General features: G+C 46.1%; 1 protein-coding gene and 1 long non-coding RNA gene across 4 annotated transcripts in view; one reads left to right on the top strand and one right to left on the bottom strand.

The window, feature by feature from the left end:
- The window catches only part of LOC127924049 (phosphatidylinositol transfer protein alpha isoform-like), a gene marked incomplete at its 5' end in the record, with an annotated part of 42682 nt that overhangs the window by 15197 nt on the left and 9985 nt on the right, over window positions 1-17500 (bottom strand). The window contains 4 exons of the mRNA XM_052508386.1: window positions 1-75; window positions 1577-1684; window positions 2011-2088; window positions 12249-12332. The exon at window positions 1-75 is cut by the window's left edge and continues 48 nt beyond it. Coding sequence (XP_052364346.1) covers window positions 1-75; window positions 1577-1684; window positions 2011-2088; window positions 12249-12332 — 345 coding nt within the window. The remainder of the gene's footprint in view (window positions 76-1576; window positions 1685-2010; window positions 2089-12248; window positions 12333-17500) is intronic.
- LOC127924052 (uncharacterized) lies at window positions 14074-16964 on the top strand. 3 transcript variants are annotated; one of them, XR_008116629.1, is made up of 3 exons: window positions 14074-14278; window positions 15739-15814; window positions 16873-16964. It is a non-coding gene; the product is annotated as an uncharacterized LOC127924052 (long non-coding RNA). The 3 variants fall into 3 exon arrangements; XR_008116628.1 differs by having other exon boundaries at window positions 16721-16884; XR_008116627.1 differs by having other exon boundaries at window positions 16683-16884.

The raw sequence follows: 17500 nt of genomic DNA, 5'->3' as shown, positions 1-17500 counted from the left end.
CATGGTGAGTTCGATCCACTTGTCGATCCAGCAGAACAGCTGACGGTGGAAGTTGGTGAACAGACGCTTCTCTTGCTGAGAGGGAAGGAGGGACGGAGAGCAAAGAGAGAGATAAAGGAGACATCCTAGTTGAGGATGTTAGGGTTAGGGTTAGGGTTAGGGTTAGGGTCTTTGTTTCATGTCAGATAATAACGTAATAATATAACGTAGATTAAGACAGCCTCCCCACCTTGATTCAGAGAGGTTGGCTTGAATACGGAAAACACATTTCAGATAAACGCATTCAGTTGTACAACTGACTTGGTATCCCCCTTTCCCTTTCCCTAAACTGGAAACCACAGCAGGAAGTGATTTAGCCCCTGCAACTCCCAACCTGGCCAGTAGAGGTCAGAACAAACAACAAATACAGAACAGACATGGAGACTGGGGATGAATCAATATAGACATAGAGACTGGGGCTGAGTTCTCATTCTCCGGGTGAACATGAGAAATCAACTTCACTCCTGAAATTCAACTCGGGGGAATCCCCAAAAAGCGTAGATGAGGCAACAACTCCATGTTGCTATGTCCTCCAGCCTCGCTTTAAATCCGTGTAGACTCGTCAACTAAAATGGCTCACAATCTACCACTTGACTTGAATGACGATCAATAGTCTGTAAATCAACTGAGTGAGTGAGTGAGTGAGTGAGTGAGTGAGTGAGTGAGTGAGTGAGTGAGTGAGCGAGCGAGCGAGCGAGTGAGTGAGTGAGTGAGTGAGTGAGCGAGCGAGTGCTCTCTTTTGGTCAATGAGAATACAGCCTGGTTGGTTCTCTGTCTCATGGCTTTTATCCAGTCACCATCACAACCTTTATACCTCTCAACCCTCCTCACCCCTCCTCACCCCACCTCACCCCTCCTCAACCCTCCTCAACCCTCCTCACCCCTCCTCACCCCTCCTCAACCCTCCTCACCTCTCCTCAACCCTCCTCACCCCTCCTCTCGTCCCCCTTACTCAATCCTCCTCACCTCTCCCTCCCCCCCTCTCCTCACCTCTCCTCCCCCTTCCTCACCCCTCCTCACCTCTCCTCAACCTCCTCCCTCACCCTCCTCACCTCTCCTCACCCATCCTCACCTCTCCTCTCCCCTCCTCCTCTCCCCCTTACTCCCGCTCCCTCTCCTCTCGTCCCCCTTCCTCACTCTCCTCACCTCTCATCCCCTTTCATCACCCCTCCTCTCCTCCCTTCCTCACCCCTCCTCACTTCCCCTCCTCCTCTCCTCACCTCTCCTCAACCCTCCTCTCCTCACCCCTCCTCACTTCTCCTCAACCCTCCTCACCTCCTCTCCTCCCCCTTCCTCACCCCTTCCCTCCCCTCCTCTCGTCCCCCTTCCTCTCCCTTCCTCCTCTCATCCCCCTTCATCACCCCTCCTCTCCTCTCTTGTCCCCCCTCCTCTCCTCTCCTCACTCCTCTCCTCTCCTCTCCTCTCTCCTCTCCTCACCTCCTCCTCTCCCCCCCTCCTCCCTCTCCTCCTCCTCCCCTCCCCTCCCCTTCCTCACCCCTCCTCTCCACACCATCATCCCAGTCATCATCCTCTGTACCTTCTGGATGAAGTTCTCCACTTTGTTCTGCAGGCCCCACCACTTGAACTTGACTGTCACCAGTTTGTCACACATGTGTGGGCAGTCTGTCTTCTTAGGGAGTTCCTTCTGCACACCACATCCCAGTCATCACCTCTGTACCTTCTGGACGCAGTTCTCACTTTGTTCTGCAGGCCCCACCACGCAACTTGACTGTCACCAGTTTGTAGGCACACACACACACAGTCTGTCTTCACACACAGTTCCACTGCACACACACACACACACACACACACACACGCACGCACGCACGCACGCACGCACACACACACACACACACACACACACACGCACACACACACGCACACACACATGTATGTTTTATTGTACTGTAATGTTGAGGGAGTTAGTACGCACGCAGACCAATGCTGAGACAAAGACACCCTCTACTGTACCTTCCAGTCCGGTCCAAGTGGGCCTCTTCCAGTCTTCACTGACTTAAACTTAGAGGGGTCCTCCTCCGGCTTGTAGTCCTGGAGATGGATGAAGAGAGAGAGAGAGAGAGGGATGGATGAAGAGAGAGAGGGATGGATGGAGAGAAAGAGAGAGGGATGGATGGAGAGAGAGAGAGAGGGATGGATGGAGAGAGAGAGGGATGGATGGAGAGAGAGAGAGGGATGGATGGAGAGAGAGAGAGAGAGGGATGGATGGAGAGAGGGATGGATGGAGAGAGAGAGAGAGAGAGGGATGGATGGAGAGAGAGAGAGGGATGGATGGAGAGAGAGAGAGAGGATGGATGGAGAGAGAGAGAGAGGGATGGATGGAGAGAGAGAGAGAGGGATGGATGGAGAGAGAGAGAGGATGGATGGAGAGAGAGAGAGAGAGGGATGGATGAAGAGAGAGAGAGAGAGGGATGGATGGAGAGAGAGAGAGAGAGGGATGGATGAAGAGAAAGAGAGAGGGGATGGATGGAGAGAAAGAGATGAGAGGATGGATGAGAGAGAGGGATGAAGAAGAGAGAGAGAGAGGGATGGATGAAGAGAGAGAGAGAGGGATGGATGAAGAGAGAGAGGGATGGATGGAGAGAGAGAGAGGGATGGATGGAGAGAGAGAGAGAGGGATGGATGAAGAGAGAGAGAGAGAGGGATGGATGAAGAGAGAGAGAGAGAGGGATGGATGGAGAGAAAGAGAGAGGAGGATGGATGAGAGAGAGGGATGAAGAGAGAGAGAGAGAGAGAGGGATGAAGAGAGAGAGAGAGGGATGGATGGAGAGAAAGAGAGAGGAGGATGGATGGAGAGAGAGGGATGAAGAGAGAGAGAGACAGAGGGAGCAAATGTCAAATTGGATTTCACCAAATTACCGTGCGACTGAAACAAACAACCAAAACAAAGGCAAAGTCTTTTCACGCTTTGTTGATATAAAATAAAGCTTTGGACTCAATTTGTTATGAGGGTCTGCTATACAAATAGATGGAAAGTGGTGTTGGGGGAATAACATACTGACAGACCTGGGCCCATTATAAAATCCATGTACACACACAATAAGTGTTCGGTTAAAATTGAAGAAAAACACATGTCTTTCCACAGGGCCGTGGTGTGAGACAGGGATGCAGGATAAGCCCCTCCCTCTTCAGCATATATATCAACTAATTGGCGAGGGCACGAGAACAATCTGAAGCACGCGGCCTCACTCTACTAGAATCTGAAGTCAAATGTCTACTGTTTGCTGGTCCTATCTTCTGATCAGATTCTGTCAGACCTGGGCCCTGACAGACCTGGGCCCTGTCCCTGACAGACCAGACCTGGGCCCTACAGCAGCACCTGGGCCCTGTCAGATCTTCTGTACAGACCTTCAGACCTGGGCCCTCAGACCTGGGCCCTGACAGACCTGGGCCCTGACAGACCTGGGCCCCCTGACAGACCTGGGCCCTGACAGACCTGGGCCCTGACAGACCTGGGCCCCGACAGGGCCGCCCTGACAGACCTGGGCCCTGACAGACCTGGGCCCTGACAGACCTGGGCCCTGACAGACCTGGGCCCTGACAGACCTGGGCCCTGACAGACCTGGGCCCTGTCAGACCTGGGCCCTGTCAGACCTGGGCCCTGACAGACCTGGGCCCTGTCAGACCTGGGCCCTGGCAGACCTGGGCCCTGACAGACCTGGGCCCTGACAGACCTGGGCCCTGACAGACCTGGGCCCTGACAGACCTGGGCCCTGACAGACCTGGGCTCTGACAGACCTGGGCCCTGACAGACCTGGGCTCTGACAGACCTGGGGGCCCCTGACAGACCTGTGGGCTCTGACAGACCTGGGCTCTGACAGACCTGGGCCCTGACAGACCTGGGCCCTCTCTGAGACCTGGGCCCTGACTGACAGACCTGGGCTCTGACAGACCTGGGCCCTGTCAGACCTGGGCCCTGACAGACCTGGGCCCTGACAGACCTGGGCCCTGACAGTAAATCTCAGTATGACAAAAATAATGATGTTCCAAAAAAGGTCCAGTTTCCAGGACATTCCCTCTAGGGCCAGTAGCCCTAGTGCACACATAACACTATACATACCTATAAATATATATATAGATACACTATACATACCTTGACCTAAACATCATAGAGAGAGAGAGAGTGATATAGATATATATATATAGAGAGAGAGTGATATAGATATATAGAGAGAGAGCGATATAGATATAGATAGGCCCAGAGAGAGAGAGAGAGATATAGATATATATATATATATATATATATATATATATATATAGAGAGAGAGAGAGAGAGAGAGAGAGAGAGAGAGAGAGAGAGATATATAGAGAGAGAGCGATATAGATATAGGCATATATATATATATATATATATACAGAGAGAGAGAGAGAGAGAGAGAGAGAGAGAGAGAGAGAGAGAGAGAGAGATATAGATATACAGTATATATACAGAGAGAGAGAGAGCGAGCGATATAGATATATATATATATATATATATATATATATATATATATAGAGAGAGAGAGAGAGAGAGCGATATAGATATAGATATACAGTATATATACAGAGAGAGAGAGAGAGCGATATATATATATATATATATATATATAGAGAGAGAGAGAGCGATATAGATATAGATATATATAGATATATATAGATAGAGAGAGAGAGAGCGAGCGATATAGATATATATATATAGAGAGAGAGAGAGAGAGCGATATAGATATATATATATATAGATAGAGAGAGAGAGAGCGATATAGATATATATATATATATATATATATATATAGAGAGAGAGAGCGATATAGATATATATATATATATATATAGAGAGAGAGAGAGCGATATAGATATAGATATATATATATATATATATAGAGAGAGAGAGAGAGCGATATAGATATACAGTGAGGAGTACAAGTATTTGATACACTGACGATTTTGCAGGGTTTCCTACTTACAAAGCATGTAGAGGTCTATATTTTTATCATAGGTACACTTCAACTGTGAGAGACGGAATCTAAAACAAAAATACAGAAAATCACATTGTATGATTTTTAAGTAATTAATTGGCATTTTATTGCATGACATACGTATTTGATAAGCAGAACTTAATATTTGGTACAGAAACCTTTGTTTGCAATTACAGAGATCATACGTTTCCTGTAGTTCTTGACCAGGTTTGCACACACTGCAGCAGGGATGTTGGCCCACTCCTCCATACAGACCTTCTCCAGATCCTTCAGGTTTCGGGGCTGTCGCTGGGCAATACGGACTTTCAGCTCCCTCCAAAGATTTTCTACTGGGTCCAGGTCTGGAGACTGGCTAGGCCACTACAGGACCTTGAGATGCTTCTTACGGAGCCACTCCTTAGTTGCCCTGGCTGTGTGTTTCGGGTCGTTGTCATGCTAGAAGACCCAGCCACGACCCATCTTCAAAGCTCTCACTGAGGGAAGGAGGTTGTTGGCCAAGATCTCGCGATACATGGCCCCATCCATCCTCCCCTCAATACGGTGCAGTCGTCCTGTCCCCTTTGCAGAAAAGCATCCCCAAAGAATGATGTTTCTACCTCCATGCTTCACGGTTGGGATGGTGTTCTTGGGGTTGTACTCATCCTTCTTCTTCTTCCTCCAAACACGGCGAGTGGAGTTTAGACCAAAAAGCTCTATGTCTCATCAGACCACATGACCTTCTCCCATTCCTCCTCTCGATCATTCAGATGGTCATTGGCAAACTTCAGACGGGCCTGGACATGCGCTGGCTTGAGCAGGGGGACCTTGGCTTGAGCAGGGGGACCTTGGCTTGAGCAGGGGGACCTTGCGTGCGCTGCAGATTTTAATCCATGAAGGCGTAGTGTGTTACGAATGGTTTTCTTTGAGACTGTGGTCCCAGCTCTCTTCAGGTCATTGACCAGGTCCTGCCGTGTAGTTCTGGGCTGATCCCTCACCATCCTCATGGTCATTGATGCCCCACGAGGTGAGATCTTGCACGGAGCCCCAGCCCCAGGTGTTTGAACTTCTTCCATTTTCTAATTATTGCGCCAACAGTTGTTGCCTTCTCACCAAGCTGCTTGCCTATTGTCCTGTAGCCCATCCCAGCCTTATGCAGGTCTACAATTTTATCCCTGATGTCCTTACACAGATCCCTGGTCTGGGCCATTGTGGAGAGGTTGGAGTCTGTTTGATTGAGTGTGTGGACGGGTGTCTTTTATACAGGTAACGAGTTCAAACAGGTGCAGTTAATACAGGTAATGAGTGGAGAACAGGAGGGCTTCTTAAAGAAAAACTAACAGGTCTGTGAGAGCCGGAATTGTTACTGGTTGGTAGGTGATCAAATACTTATATCATGCAATAAAATGAAAATTAATTAATTAAAAATCAGACAATGTGTTTTTCTGGATTTTTGTTTCTCACAGTTGAAGTGTAACTATGATAAAAAATTACAGACCTCTACATGCTTTGTAAGTAGGAAAACCTGCAAAATCGGCAGTGTATCAAAAAAAACTAGACATACAGTAGCAGTCAAAAGTTGGGACACACCTACTCATTCAATGTTATTTTGTTATTTGTACTATTTTCTACATTGTAGAATAATAGTGAAGACATCAAAACTATGAAATAACACATATGGAATCATTTAGTAACCAAAAAAGTATTAAACAAATCAAAATATATTTTATATTTTAGATTCTTCAAAGTAGGCACCCTTATGCCTTGACGACAACTTTGCAAACACAGGTGTGTAAAAACTGTTGACAGATACTGTACCTCTGCATTAACATCAGCGCCACAGGTAACTTCCACAAAGCTTTGAATGATCTGAGAGACAAGGCAAGAAGGGCCTTCTATGTGAACAAAAGGAATATACAATTTGACATACCAATTAGGATCTGGCAAAAAATACTTGAATCAGTCATAGAACCCATTTCCCCTTATGGTTGTGAGGTCTGGGGTCTGATCACCAACCAGGAATTCACCAAATTGAGACTCTGCATGCCAAATACTGCAATAATATATTCTGTGTACAACGTAAAACACCAAATAATGCATGCAGAGCAGAATTAGGCCAATACCCACTAATTATCAAAATCCAGAAAAGAGCCGTTAAATTCTACGACCACCTAAAAGGAAGCGATTCACAAACCTTCCATAACAAAGCCATCACCTACAGAGAGATGAACCTGGAGAAGAGTCCCCTCAGCAAGCTGGTCCTGGGGCTCTGTTCACAAACACAACCATACCCCACAGAGCCCCAGGACAGCAACACAATTAGACCCAATCAAATCATGAGAAAACAAAAAGATAATTACTTGACACATTACAAATAATTAACAAGGAAACAGAAAAAACTAGAATGCTATTTGTCCCTAAACAGAGAGTACAGAGTAGCAGAATACCTGACCCCTGTGACAGGCACAAACTTAAGGAAAGTGTTGACTATGTACAGACTCAGTGAGCAGAGCCTTGCTATTGAGAAAGGCCGCCCTAGGCAGACCTGGCTCTCAAGAGAAGACAGGCTATGTGCTCACTGCCCACAAAATAAGGTGGAAACTGAGATGCAAATCAGTTTTTTAATTGGTCACATACACATGGTTAGCAGATGTTATTGGTCACATACACATGGTTAGCAGATGTTATTGGTCACATACACATGGTTAGCAGATGTTATTGGTCACACGGTTAGCAGATGTTATTGGTCACACGGTTAGCAGATGTTATTGGTCACACGATTAGCAGATGTTATTGGTCACATACACATGGTTAGCAGATGTTATTGGTCACATACACATGGTTAGCAGATGTTATTGGTCACATACACATGGTTAGCAGATGTTATTGGTCACATACACATGGTTAGCAGATGTTATTGGTCACACGATTAGCAGATGTTATTGGTCACACGATTTAGCAGATGTTATTGGTCACACGGTTAGCAGATGTTATTGGTCACATACATGGTCAGCAGATGTTATTGGTCACACGGTTAGCAGATGTTATTGGTCACACGGTTAGCAGATGTTATTGGTCACACGATTAGCAGATGTTATTGGTCACACGATTAGCAGATGTTATTGGTCACACGGTTAGCAGATGTTATTGGTCACACGGTTAGCAGATGTTATTGGTCACACGGTTAGCAGATGTTATTGGTCACACGATTAGCAGATGTTATTGGTCACACGGTTAGCAGATGTTATTGGTCACATACACATGGTTAGCAGATGTTAATGTGAGTGTAGTGAAATGCTTGTGCTTCTAGTTCCAACAATGCAGTAATATCCAACGAGTAATCTAACATAACAATTTCACAACAACTACCTTATACACACACAAGTGTAAAGGAATGAATGAGAATATGTACATAAAAATAAAAATATATGAATGGTCCCAACGGCATAGGCAAGATGCAGTAGATGGTCAGACTACAGTATATACATAAGAGATGAGTAATGTAGAGTGTAGAGAGAAAGAGGGAGAGAGAAGTCAGAAAGATAGGGAGGAAAAAGAGAGACAGAGGGAATCTAAGTAAAGAAGATAAGGAAAAGAGAGAACAAAGAGAGAGTTTGGGCAAACACAGGGACTGCAATTGATGAGTCAATGATTGGGGGATGAATGAGAATATGTATATAAAAAATAAAAATGATTGAATGGCAGAGAAGACATTAAAGATGCAGTAGATGATACAGACTACAGTATATACATAAGAGATGAGTAATGTAGGAGATGTAAACAAGATGCAGTAGATGGTAGAGAGTAAGTAAATACATATGAGATGAGTAATGTAGGGTATGAAACAAGATGCAGTAGATGATAGAGAGTACAGTAAATACATATGAGATGAGTAATGTAGGGTATGTAAACAAGATGCAGGGAGATGATAGAGAGTACAGTATATACATATGAGATGAGTAATTGGGTATGTAAACAAGATGCAGTAGATGATAGAGAGTACAGTAAATACATATGAGATGAGTAATGTAGGGTATGTAAATAAGATGCAGTAGATGGTAGAGAGTACAGTATATACATATGAGATGAGTAATGTAGGGTATGTAAACAAGATGCAGTAGATGATATAGAGTACAGTATATACATATGAGATGAGTAATGTAGGGTATGTAAACAAGATGCAGTAGATGATATAGAGTACAGTATATACATATGAGATGACTAATGTAGGGTATGTAAACATTATATGAAGTGGCATTGTTTAAAGTGACTCGTGATACATTTATTACATGAATTTTTCCATTATTAAAGTGGCTGGAGTTTAGTCAGTATGTTTAACAGTCTGATGGCCTTGAGATAGAAGCTGTTTTTCAGTCTCTCGGTCCCAGCTTTGATGCACCTGTACTGACCTCGCCTTCTGGATGATAGAGGGGTGAACAGGCAGTGGCTCGGGTGGTTGTTGTCCTTGTTTATCTTTTTGGCCTTCCTGTAACATCGGGTGGTGTAGGTGTCCAGAGGGCAGGTAGTTTGCCCCCGGTGATGCGTTGTGCAGACCTCACTACCCTCTGGAGAGCCTTACGGTTGAGGGCTGTACAGTTGCCGTACCAGGCGGTGATACAGCCCGACAGAATGCTCTCGATTGTGCATCTGTAAAAGTGTGTGAGTGTTTTTGGTTACAAGCCAAATCTCTTCAGCCTCCTGATGCTGTCTGTGTTGGTGGACCAATTCAGTATGTCTGTGATGTGTATCCCGAGGAACTTAAAACTTTCCACCCTCTCCACTACTGTCCCATCGATGTGGATAGGGGGCTGCTCCCTCTGCTGTTTCATGAAGTCCACGATTATCTCCTTTGTTTTGTTGACGTTGAGTGTGAGGTTACTTTCCTGACACCACACCTCCTCCCTGTAGGGTCTCGTCATTGTTGGTAATTAAGCCCACTACTGTTGTGTCGTCTGCAAACTTGATGATTGAGTTGGAGGCCTGCATGGCCACGCAGTCGTGGGTGAACAGGGAGTACAGGAGAGGGTTGAGAACGCACCCTTGTGGGGCCCCAGTGTTGAGGATCAGCGGGGAGGAGATGTTGTTCCCTACCTTCACCACATGGGTGCAGCCAGTCTGGAAGTCCAGGACCATGTTGCACCGGTTCGGGGTCGAGACCCAGGGTCTTGAGCTTGATGACGAGTTTGGAGGGTACTATGGTGTTGAATGCTTAGCTGTAATCGATGAACAGCATTCTCACATAGGTATTCCTCTTGTCCAGATGGGTTAGGGCAGTGTGCAGTGTGGTTGAGATTGTGTCGTCTGTGGACATATTTGGGCGGTAAGCAAATTGGAGTGGGTCTAGGGTGTCAGGTAGGGTGGAGGTGATATGGTCCTTGACTAGTCTCTCAAAGCACTTCATGATGACGGAAGTGAGTGCTACGGGGCGGCAGTGTAGCCTAGTGGTTAGAGCGTTGGACTAGTAACCGGAAGGTTGCAAGTTCAAACCCCTGAGCTGACAAGGTACAAATCTGCCGTTCTGCCCCTGAACAGGCAGTTAATCCACTGTTCCTAGGCCGTCATTGAAAATAAGAATTTGTTCTTAACTGACTTGCCTAGTTAAATAAAGGTAAAATAAAAAAGATATCATTAAGCTCAGTTCCCTTAGCTTTCTTGGGAACAGGAACAATGGCGGCCCTATTGAAGCATGTGGGGACAGCAGACTGGGACAAGGATTGATTGAATATGTCCGTAAACACACCAGCCAGCTGGTCTGAGGATGCCGTCTGGTCCTGCAGATTTTGGTAGCGGGCCGTATCGGTGGTACTGTGTTGTCCTCAAAGCGAGCAAGCAAAGAAGTTGTTTAGTCTGTCTAGGAGCAAGACATCCTGGTCCGCGACGGGGCTGGTTTTCCTTTTATAGTCTGTGATTGACTGTAGACCCTGCCACATACCTCTCGTGTCTGAGCCGTTGAATTGCGACTCCAATTTGACTCTATACTTACATTTAGCAGGACCCAGGGGAGAAGGGCACAGGACCCAGGGGAGAAGGGCACAGGACCCAGGGGAGAAGGGCACAGGACCCAGGGGAGAAGGGCCCAGGACACAGGGGAGAAGGGCACAGGACCCAGGGGAGAAGGGCCCAGGACCCAGGGGAGAAGGGAAACCCTGGGGTAGTGAACCAGGAACAAGGGAGTGCCGAGACAAATCCATGTACTGAATCATCAAGTCTTCTATACAAATCATTAGTGTTTACCTTCCTATCCACCTGGCTGTGGTGTGACTGTTTACCTTGGTATCCACCTGGCTGTGGTGTGTCTGTTTACCTTGGTATCCACCTGGCTGTGGTGTGTCTGTTTACCTTGGTATCCACCTGGCTGTGGTGTGTCTGTTTACCTTGGTATCCACCTGGCTGTGGTGTGTGTGTCTGTTTACCTTGGTATCCACCTGACTGTGGTGTGTCTGTTTACCTTGGTATCCACCTGGCTGTGGTGTGTCTGTTTACCTTGGTATCCACCTGACTGTGGTGTGTCTGTTTACCTTGGTATCCACCTGACTGTGGTGTGTGTGTCTGTTTACCTTGGTATCCACCTGGCTGTGGTGTGTCTGTTTACCTTGGTATCCACCTGGCTGTGGTGTGTCTGTTTACCTTGGTATCCACCTGGCTGTGGTGTGTCTGTTTACCTTGGTATCCACCTGACTGTGTGTGTGACTGTTTACCTTGGTATCCACCTGGCTGTGGTGTGTCTGTTTACCTTGGTAACCACCTGACTGTGGTGTGTCTGTTTACCTTGGTATCCACCTGACTGCGGTGTGACTGTTTACCTTGGTATCCACCTGGCTGTGGTGTGTCTGTTTACCTTGGTATCCACCTGGCTGTGGTGTGTCTGTTTACCTTGGTATCCACCTGACTGTGTGTCTGACTGTTTACCTTGGTATCCACCTGGCTGTGGTGTGTCTGTTTACCTTGGTATCCACCTGACTGTGGTGTGTCTGTTTACCTTGGTATCCACCTGGCTGTGGTGTGTCTGTTTACCTTGGTATCCACCTGACTGTGGTGTGTCTGTTTACCTTGGTATCCACCTGGCTGTGGTGTGTCTGTTTACCTTGGTATCCACCTGGCTGTGGTGTGTCTGTTTACCTTGGTATCCACCTGGCTGTGGTGTGTCTGTTTACCTTGGTATCCACCTGACTGTGGTGTGTCTGTTTACCTTGGTATCCACCTGGCTGTGGTGTGTCTGTTTACCTTGGTATCCACCTGACTGTGTGTGTGTCTGTTTACCTTGGTATCCACCTGGCTGCGGTCTGCGATGTCGATGTGAACAATATCCACCTTCTTCCAGGTATCTGCATCCAGACCATGGACCTGTACAGGTATCAACATAGTACAGTTATACACACACACACACACATACACACACACACACACACACACACACACACACACACACACACACACACACACACACACACACACACACACACACACACACACACACACAAATAAACACACACACACACATAAACACACACACACACAGCCATACAAGCAATTACGCTAGTGTTGTCACGATGCCAGAATTTTGACTTCGATACCGGAACAAAACAATACCATGGCGAAAAAAAGTTATGTGCACCAAATGGATTGTAGGAGAACCAGAAAATCAGATTGTGAGCCTCCCGGGTGGCACTGCCTCGCAGCGCCTGCTGAGTCTCCCGGGTGGCACTGCCTCACAGCGCCTGCTGAGTCTCCCGGGTGGCACTGCCTCGCAGCGCCTGCTGAGCCTCCCGGGTGGCACTGCCTCACAGCGCCTGCTGAGCCTCCCGGGTGGCACTGCCTCACAGCGCCTGCTGAGTCTCCCGGGTGGCACTGCCTCGCAGCGCCTGCTGAGTCTCCCGGGTGGCACTGCCTCGCAGCGCCTGCTGAGCCTCCCGGGTGGCACTGCCTCGCAGCGCCTGCTGAGCCTCCCGGGTGGCACTGCCTCGCAGCGCCTGCTGAGCCTCCCGGGTGGCACTGCCTCGCAGCGCCTGCTGAGTCTCCCGGGTGGCACTGCCTCGCAGCGCCTGCTGAGCCTCCCGGGTGGCACTGCTTCACAGCGCCTGCTGAGCCTCCCGGGTGGCACTGCTTCACAGCGCCTGCTGAGCCTCCCGGTGGCACTGCCTCGCAGCGCCTGAGTCTCCCAGGTGGCACTCCCAGCGCCTGGCACTGAGCCTCCCAGCGCCTGCTGGCCTCCCGGGTGGCACTGCCTCGCAGCGCCTGCTGAGTCTCCCGGGTGGCACTGCCTCGCAGCGCCTGCTGAGCCTCCCGGGTGGCACTGCTTCACAGCGCCTGCTGAGCCTCCCGGTGGCACTGCCTCGCAGCGCCTGCTGAGTCTCCCGGGTGGCACTGCCTCGCAGCGCCTGCTGAGTCTCCCGGGTGGCACTGCCTCGCAGCGCCTGCTGAGCCTCCCGGGTGGCACTGCCTCGCAGCGCCTGCTGAGCCTCCCGGGTGGCACTGCCTCGCAGCGCCTGCTGAGCCTCCCGGGTGGCACTGCCTCGCAGCGCCTGCTGAGTCTCCCGGGTGGCACTGCCTCGCAGCGCCTGCTGAGCCACCAGAGACTCTGGGTTCGAGCGATGAGACAAGACTGTAACTACTAACAACTTATTTTCATTGATTGAGGGTTTATAGTTCTATATGAACTCTACTATTGAAGAAATCAGATCATCACATTTTATTGGTTTTATTGTGACCAATAAAATGTGATGATTTGAATTCTTTTGACTTTGTCATTTCACATTTCAATTAGGTTTTATGAAATGTATTTCATTTAATTGAATGAATGTATTTAAACTTGAGTCTTGTTCCATGTTAGTTTCTAAGTGTAGACCTTACAGTGAAATGCTGAATACAACAGGTGCAGTAGACCTTACAGTGAAATGCTGAATACAACAGGTGTAGTAGACCTTACAGTGAAATGCTGAATACAACAGGTGCAGTAGACCTTACAGTGAAATGCTGAATACAACAGGTGTAGTATACCTTACAGTGAAATGCTGAATACAACAGGTGCAGTAGACCTTACAGTGAAATGCTGAATACAACAGGTGCAGTAGACCTTATAGTGAAATGCTGAATACAACAGGTGTAGTAGACCTTACAGTGAAATGCTGAATACAACAGGTGTAGTAGACCTCACAGTGAAATGCTGAATACAACAGGTGTAGTAGACCTTACAGTGAAATGCTGAATACAACAGGTGTAGTAGACCTTACAGTGAAATGCTGAATACAACAGGTGTAGTAGACCTTACAGTGAAATGCTGAATACAACAGGTGTAGTAGACCTTACAGTGAAATGCTGAATACAACAGGTGTAGTAGACCTTACAGTGAAATGCTGAATACAACAGGTGCACCTTATAGTGAAATGCTGAATACAACAGGTGTAGTAGACCTTACAGTGAAATGCTGAATACAACAGTAGACCTTACAGTGAAATGCTGAATACAACAGGTGTAGTAGACCTTACAGTGAAATGCTTAATATAACAGGTGTAGTAGACCTTACAGTGAAATGCTGAATACAACAGTAGACCTTACAGTGAAATGCTGAATACAACAGGTGTAGTAGACCTTACAGTGAAATGCTTAATATAACAGGTGTAGTAGACCTTACAGTGAAATGCTGAATACAACAGGTGTAGTAGACATTACAGTGAAATGCTGAATACAACAGGTGTAGTAGACCTTACAGTGAAATGCTGAATACAACAGGTGTAGTAGACCTTACAGTGAAATGCTGAATACAACAGGTGTAGTTGAACCTTAAAGTGAAATGCTGAATACAACAGGTGTAGTAGACCTTACAGTGAAATGCTGAATACAACAGGTGTAGTAGACCTTACAGTGAAATGCTGAATACAACAGGTGTAGTAGACCTTACAGTGAAATGCTGAATACAACAGGTGCAGTAGACCTTACAGTGAAATGCTGAATACAACAGGTGTAGTATACCTTACAGTGAAATGCTGAATACAACAGTAGACCTTACAGTGAAATGCTGAATACAACAGGTGTAGTAGACCTTACAGTGAAATGCTTAATATAACAGGTGTAGTAGACCTTACAGTGAAATGCTGAATACAACAGGTGTAGTAGACATTACAGTGAAATGCTGAATACAACAGGTGTAGTAGACCTTACAGTGAAATGCTGAATACAACAGGTGTAGTAGACCTTACAGTGAAATGCTGAATACAACAGGTGTAGTAGACCTTACAGTGAAATGCTGAATACAACAGGTGTAGTAGACCTTACAGTGAAATGCTGAATACAACAGGTGTAGTAGACCTTACAGTGAAATGATGAATACAACAGGTGTAGTAGACCTTACAGTGAAATGCTGAATACAACAGGTGTAGTAGACCTTACAGTGAAATGCTGAATACAACAGGTGTAGTAGACCTTACAGTGAAATGCTGAATACAACAGGTGTAGTAGACCTTACAGTGAAATGCTGAATACAACAGGTGTAGTAGACCTTACAGTGAAATGCTGAATACAACAGGTGTAGTAGACCTTACAGTGAAATGATGAATACAACAGGTGTAGTAGACCTTACAGTGAAATGCTGAATACAACAGGTGTAGTAGACCTTACAGTGAAATGCTGAATACAACAGGTGTAGTAGACCTTACAGTGAAATGCTGAATACAACAGGTGTAGTTGACCTCACAGTGGAATGCTGAATACAACAGGTGTAGTAGACCTTACAGTGAAATGCTGAATACAACAGGTGTAGTTGACCTTACAGTGAAATGCTGAATACAACAGGTGTAGTAGACCTTACAGTGAAATGCTGAATACAACAGGTGCAGTAGACCTTACAGTGAAATGCTGAATACAACAGGTGTAGTATACCTTACAGTGAAATGCTGAATACAACAGTAGACCTTACAGTGAAATGCTGAATACAACAGGTGTAGTAGACCTTACAGTGAAATGCTTAATATAACAGGTGTAGTAGACCTTACAGTGAAATGCTGAATACAACAGGTGTAGTAGACATTACAGTGAAATGCTGAATACAACAGGTGTAGTAGACCTTACAGTGAAATGCTGAATACAACAGGTGTAGTAGACCTTACAGTGAAATGCTGAATACAACAGGTGTAGTAGACCTTACAGTGAAATGCTGAATACAACAGGTGTAGTAGACCTTACAGTGAAATGCTGAATACAACAGGTGTAGTAGACCTTACAGTGAAATGATGAATACAACAGGTGTAGTAGACCTTACAGTGAAATGCTGAATACAACAGGTGTAGTAGACCTTACAGTGAAATGCTGAATACAACAGGTGTAGTAGACCTTACAGTGAAATGCTGAATACAACAGGTGTAGTAGACCTTACAGTGAAATGCTGAATACAACAGGTGTAGTAGACCTTACAGTGAAATGCTGAATACAACAGGTGTAGTAGACCTTACAGTGAAATGATGAATACAACAGGTGTAGTAGACCTTACAGTGAAATGCTGAATACAACAGGTGTAGTAGACCTTACAGTGAAATGCTGAATACAACAGGTGTAGTAGACCTTACAGTGAAATGCTGAATACAACAGGTGTAGTAGACCTTACAGTGAAATGCTGAATACAACAGGTGTAGTAGACCTTACAGTGAAATGATGAATACAACAAGTTTAGTAGACCTTACAGTGAAATGCTGAATACAACAGGTGTAGTAGACCTCACAGTGAAATGCTGAATACAACAGGTGTAGTAGACCTTACAGTGAAATGCTGAATACAACAGGTGTAGTTGACCTTACAGTGAAATGCTGAATACAACAGGTGTAGTAGACCTTACAGTGAAATGCTGAATACAACAGGTGTAGTTGACCTTACAGTGAAATGCTGAATACAACAGGTGTAGTTGACCTTACAGTGAAATGCTGAATACAACAGGTGTAGTAGACCTTACAGTGAAATGCTGAATACAACAGGTGTAGTAGACCTTACAGTGAAATGCTGAATACAACAGGTGTAGTAGACCTTACAGTGAAATGCTGAATACAACAGGTGTAGTAGACCTTACAGTGAAATGCTGAATACAACAGGTGTAGTAGACCTTACAGTGAAATGCTGAATACAACAGGTGTAGTTGACCTTACAGTGAAATGCTGAATACAACAGGTGTAGTAGACCTTACAGTGAAATGCTGAATACAACAGGTGTAGTAGACCTTACAGTGAAATGCTGAATACAACAGGTGTAGTAGACCTTACAGTGAAATGCTGAATACAACAGGTGTAGTAGACCTTACAGTGAAATGCCGAATACAACAGGTGTAGTAGACCTTACAGTGAAATGCTGAATACAACACGTGTAGTAGACCTTACAGTGAAATGCTGAATACAACAGGTGTAGTAGACCTCACAGTGAAATGATGAATACAACAGGTGTAGTAGACCTTACAGTGAAATGCTGAATACAACAGGTGTAGTAGACCTTACAGTGAAATGCTGAATACAACAGGTGTAGTAGACCTTACAGTG

Source organism: Oncorhynchus keta, unplaced genomic scaffold, assembly GCF_023373465.1.
Source record: "Oncorhynchus keta strain PuntledgeMale-10-30-2019 unplaced genomic scaffold, Oket_V2 Un_contig_3602_pilon_pilon, whole genome shotgun sequence".
NCBI classification, from domain to species: domain Eukaryota; kingdom Metazoa; phylum Chordata; class Actinopteri; order Salmoniformes; family Salmonidae; genus Oncorhynchus; species Oncorhynchus keta.
The sequence above is the reverse complement of the archived record's forward strand: the minus strand, read 5'-3'. Positions and strand labels throughout refer to the sequence as shown.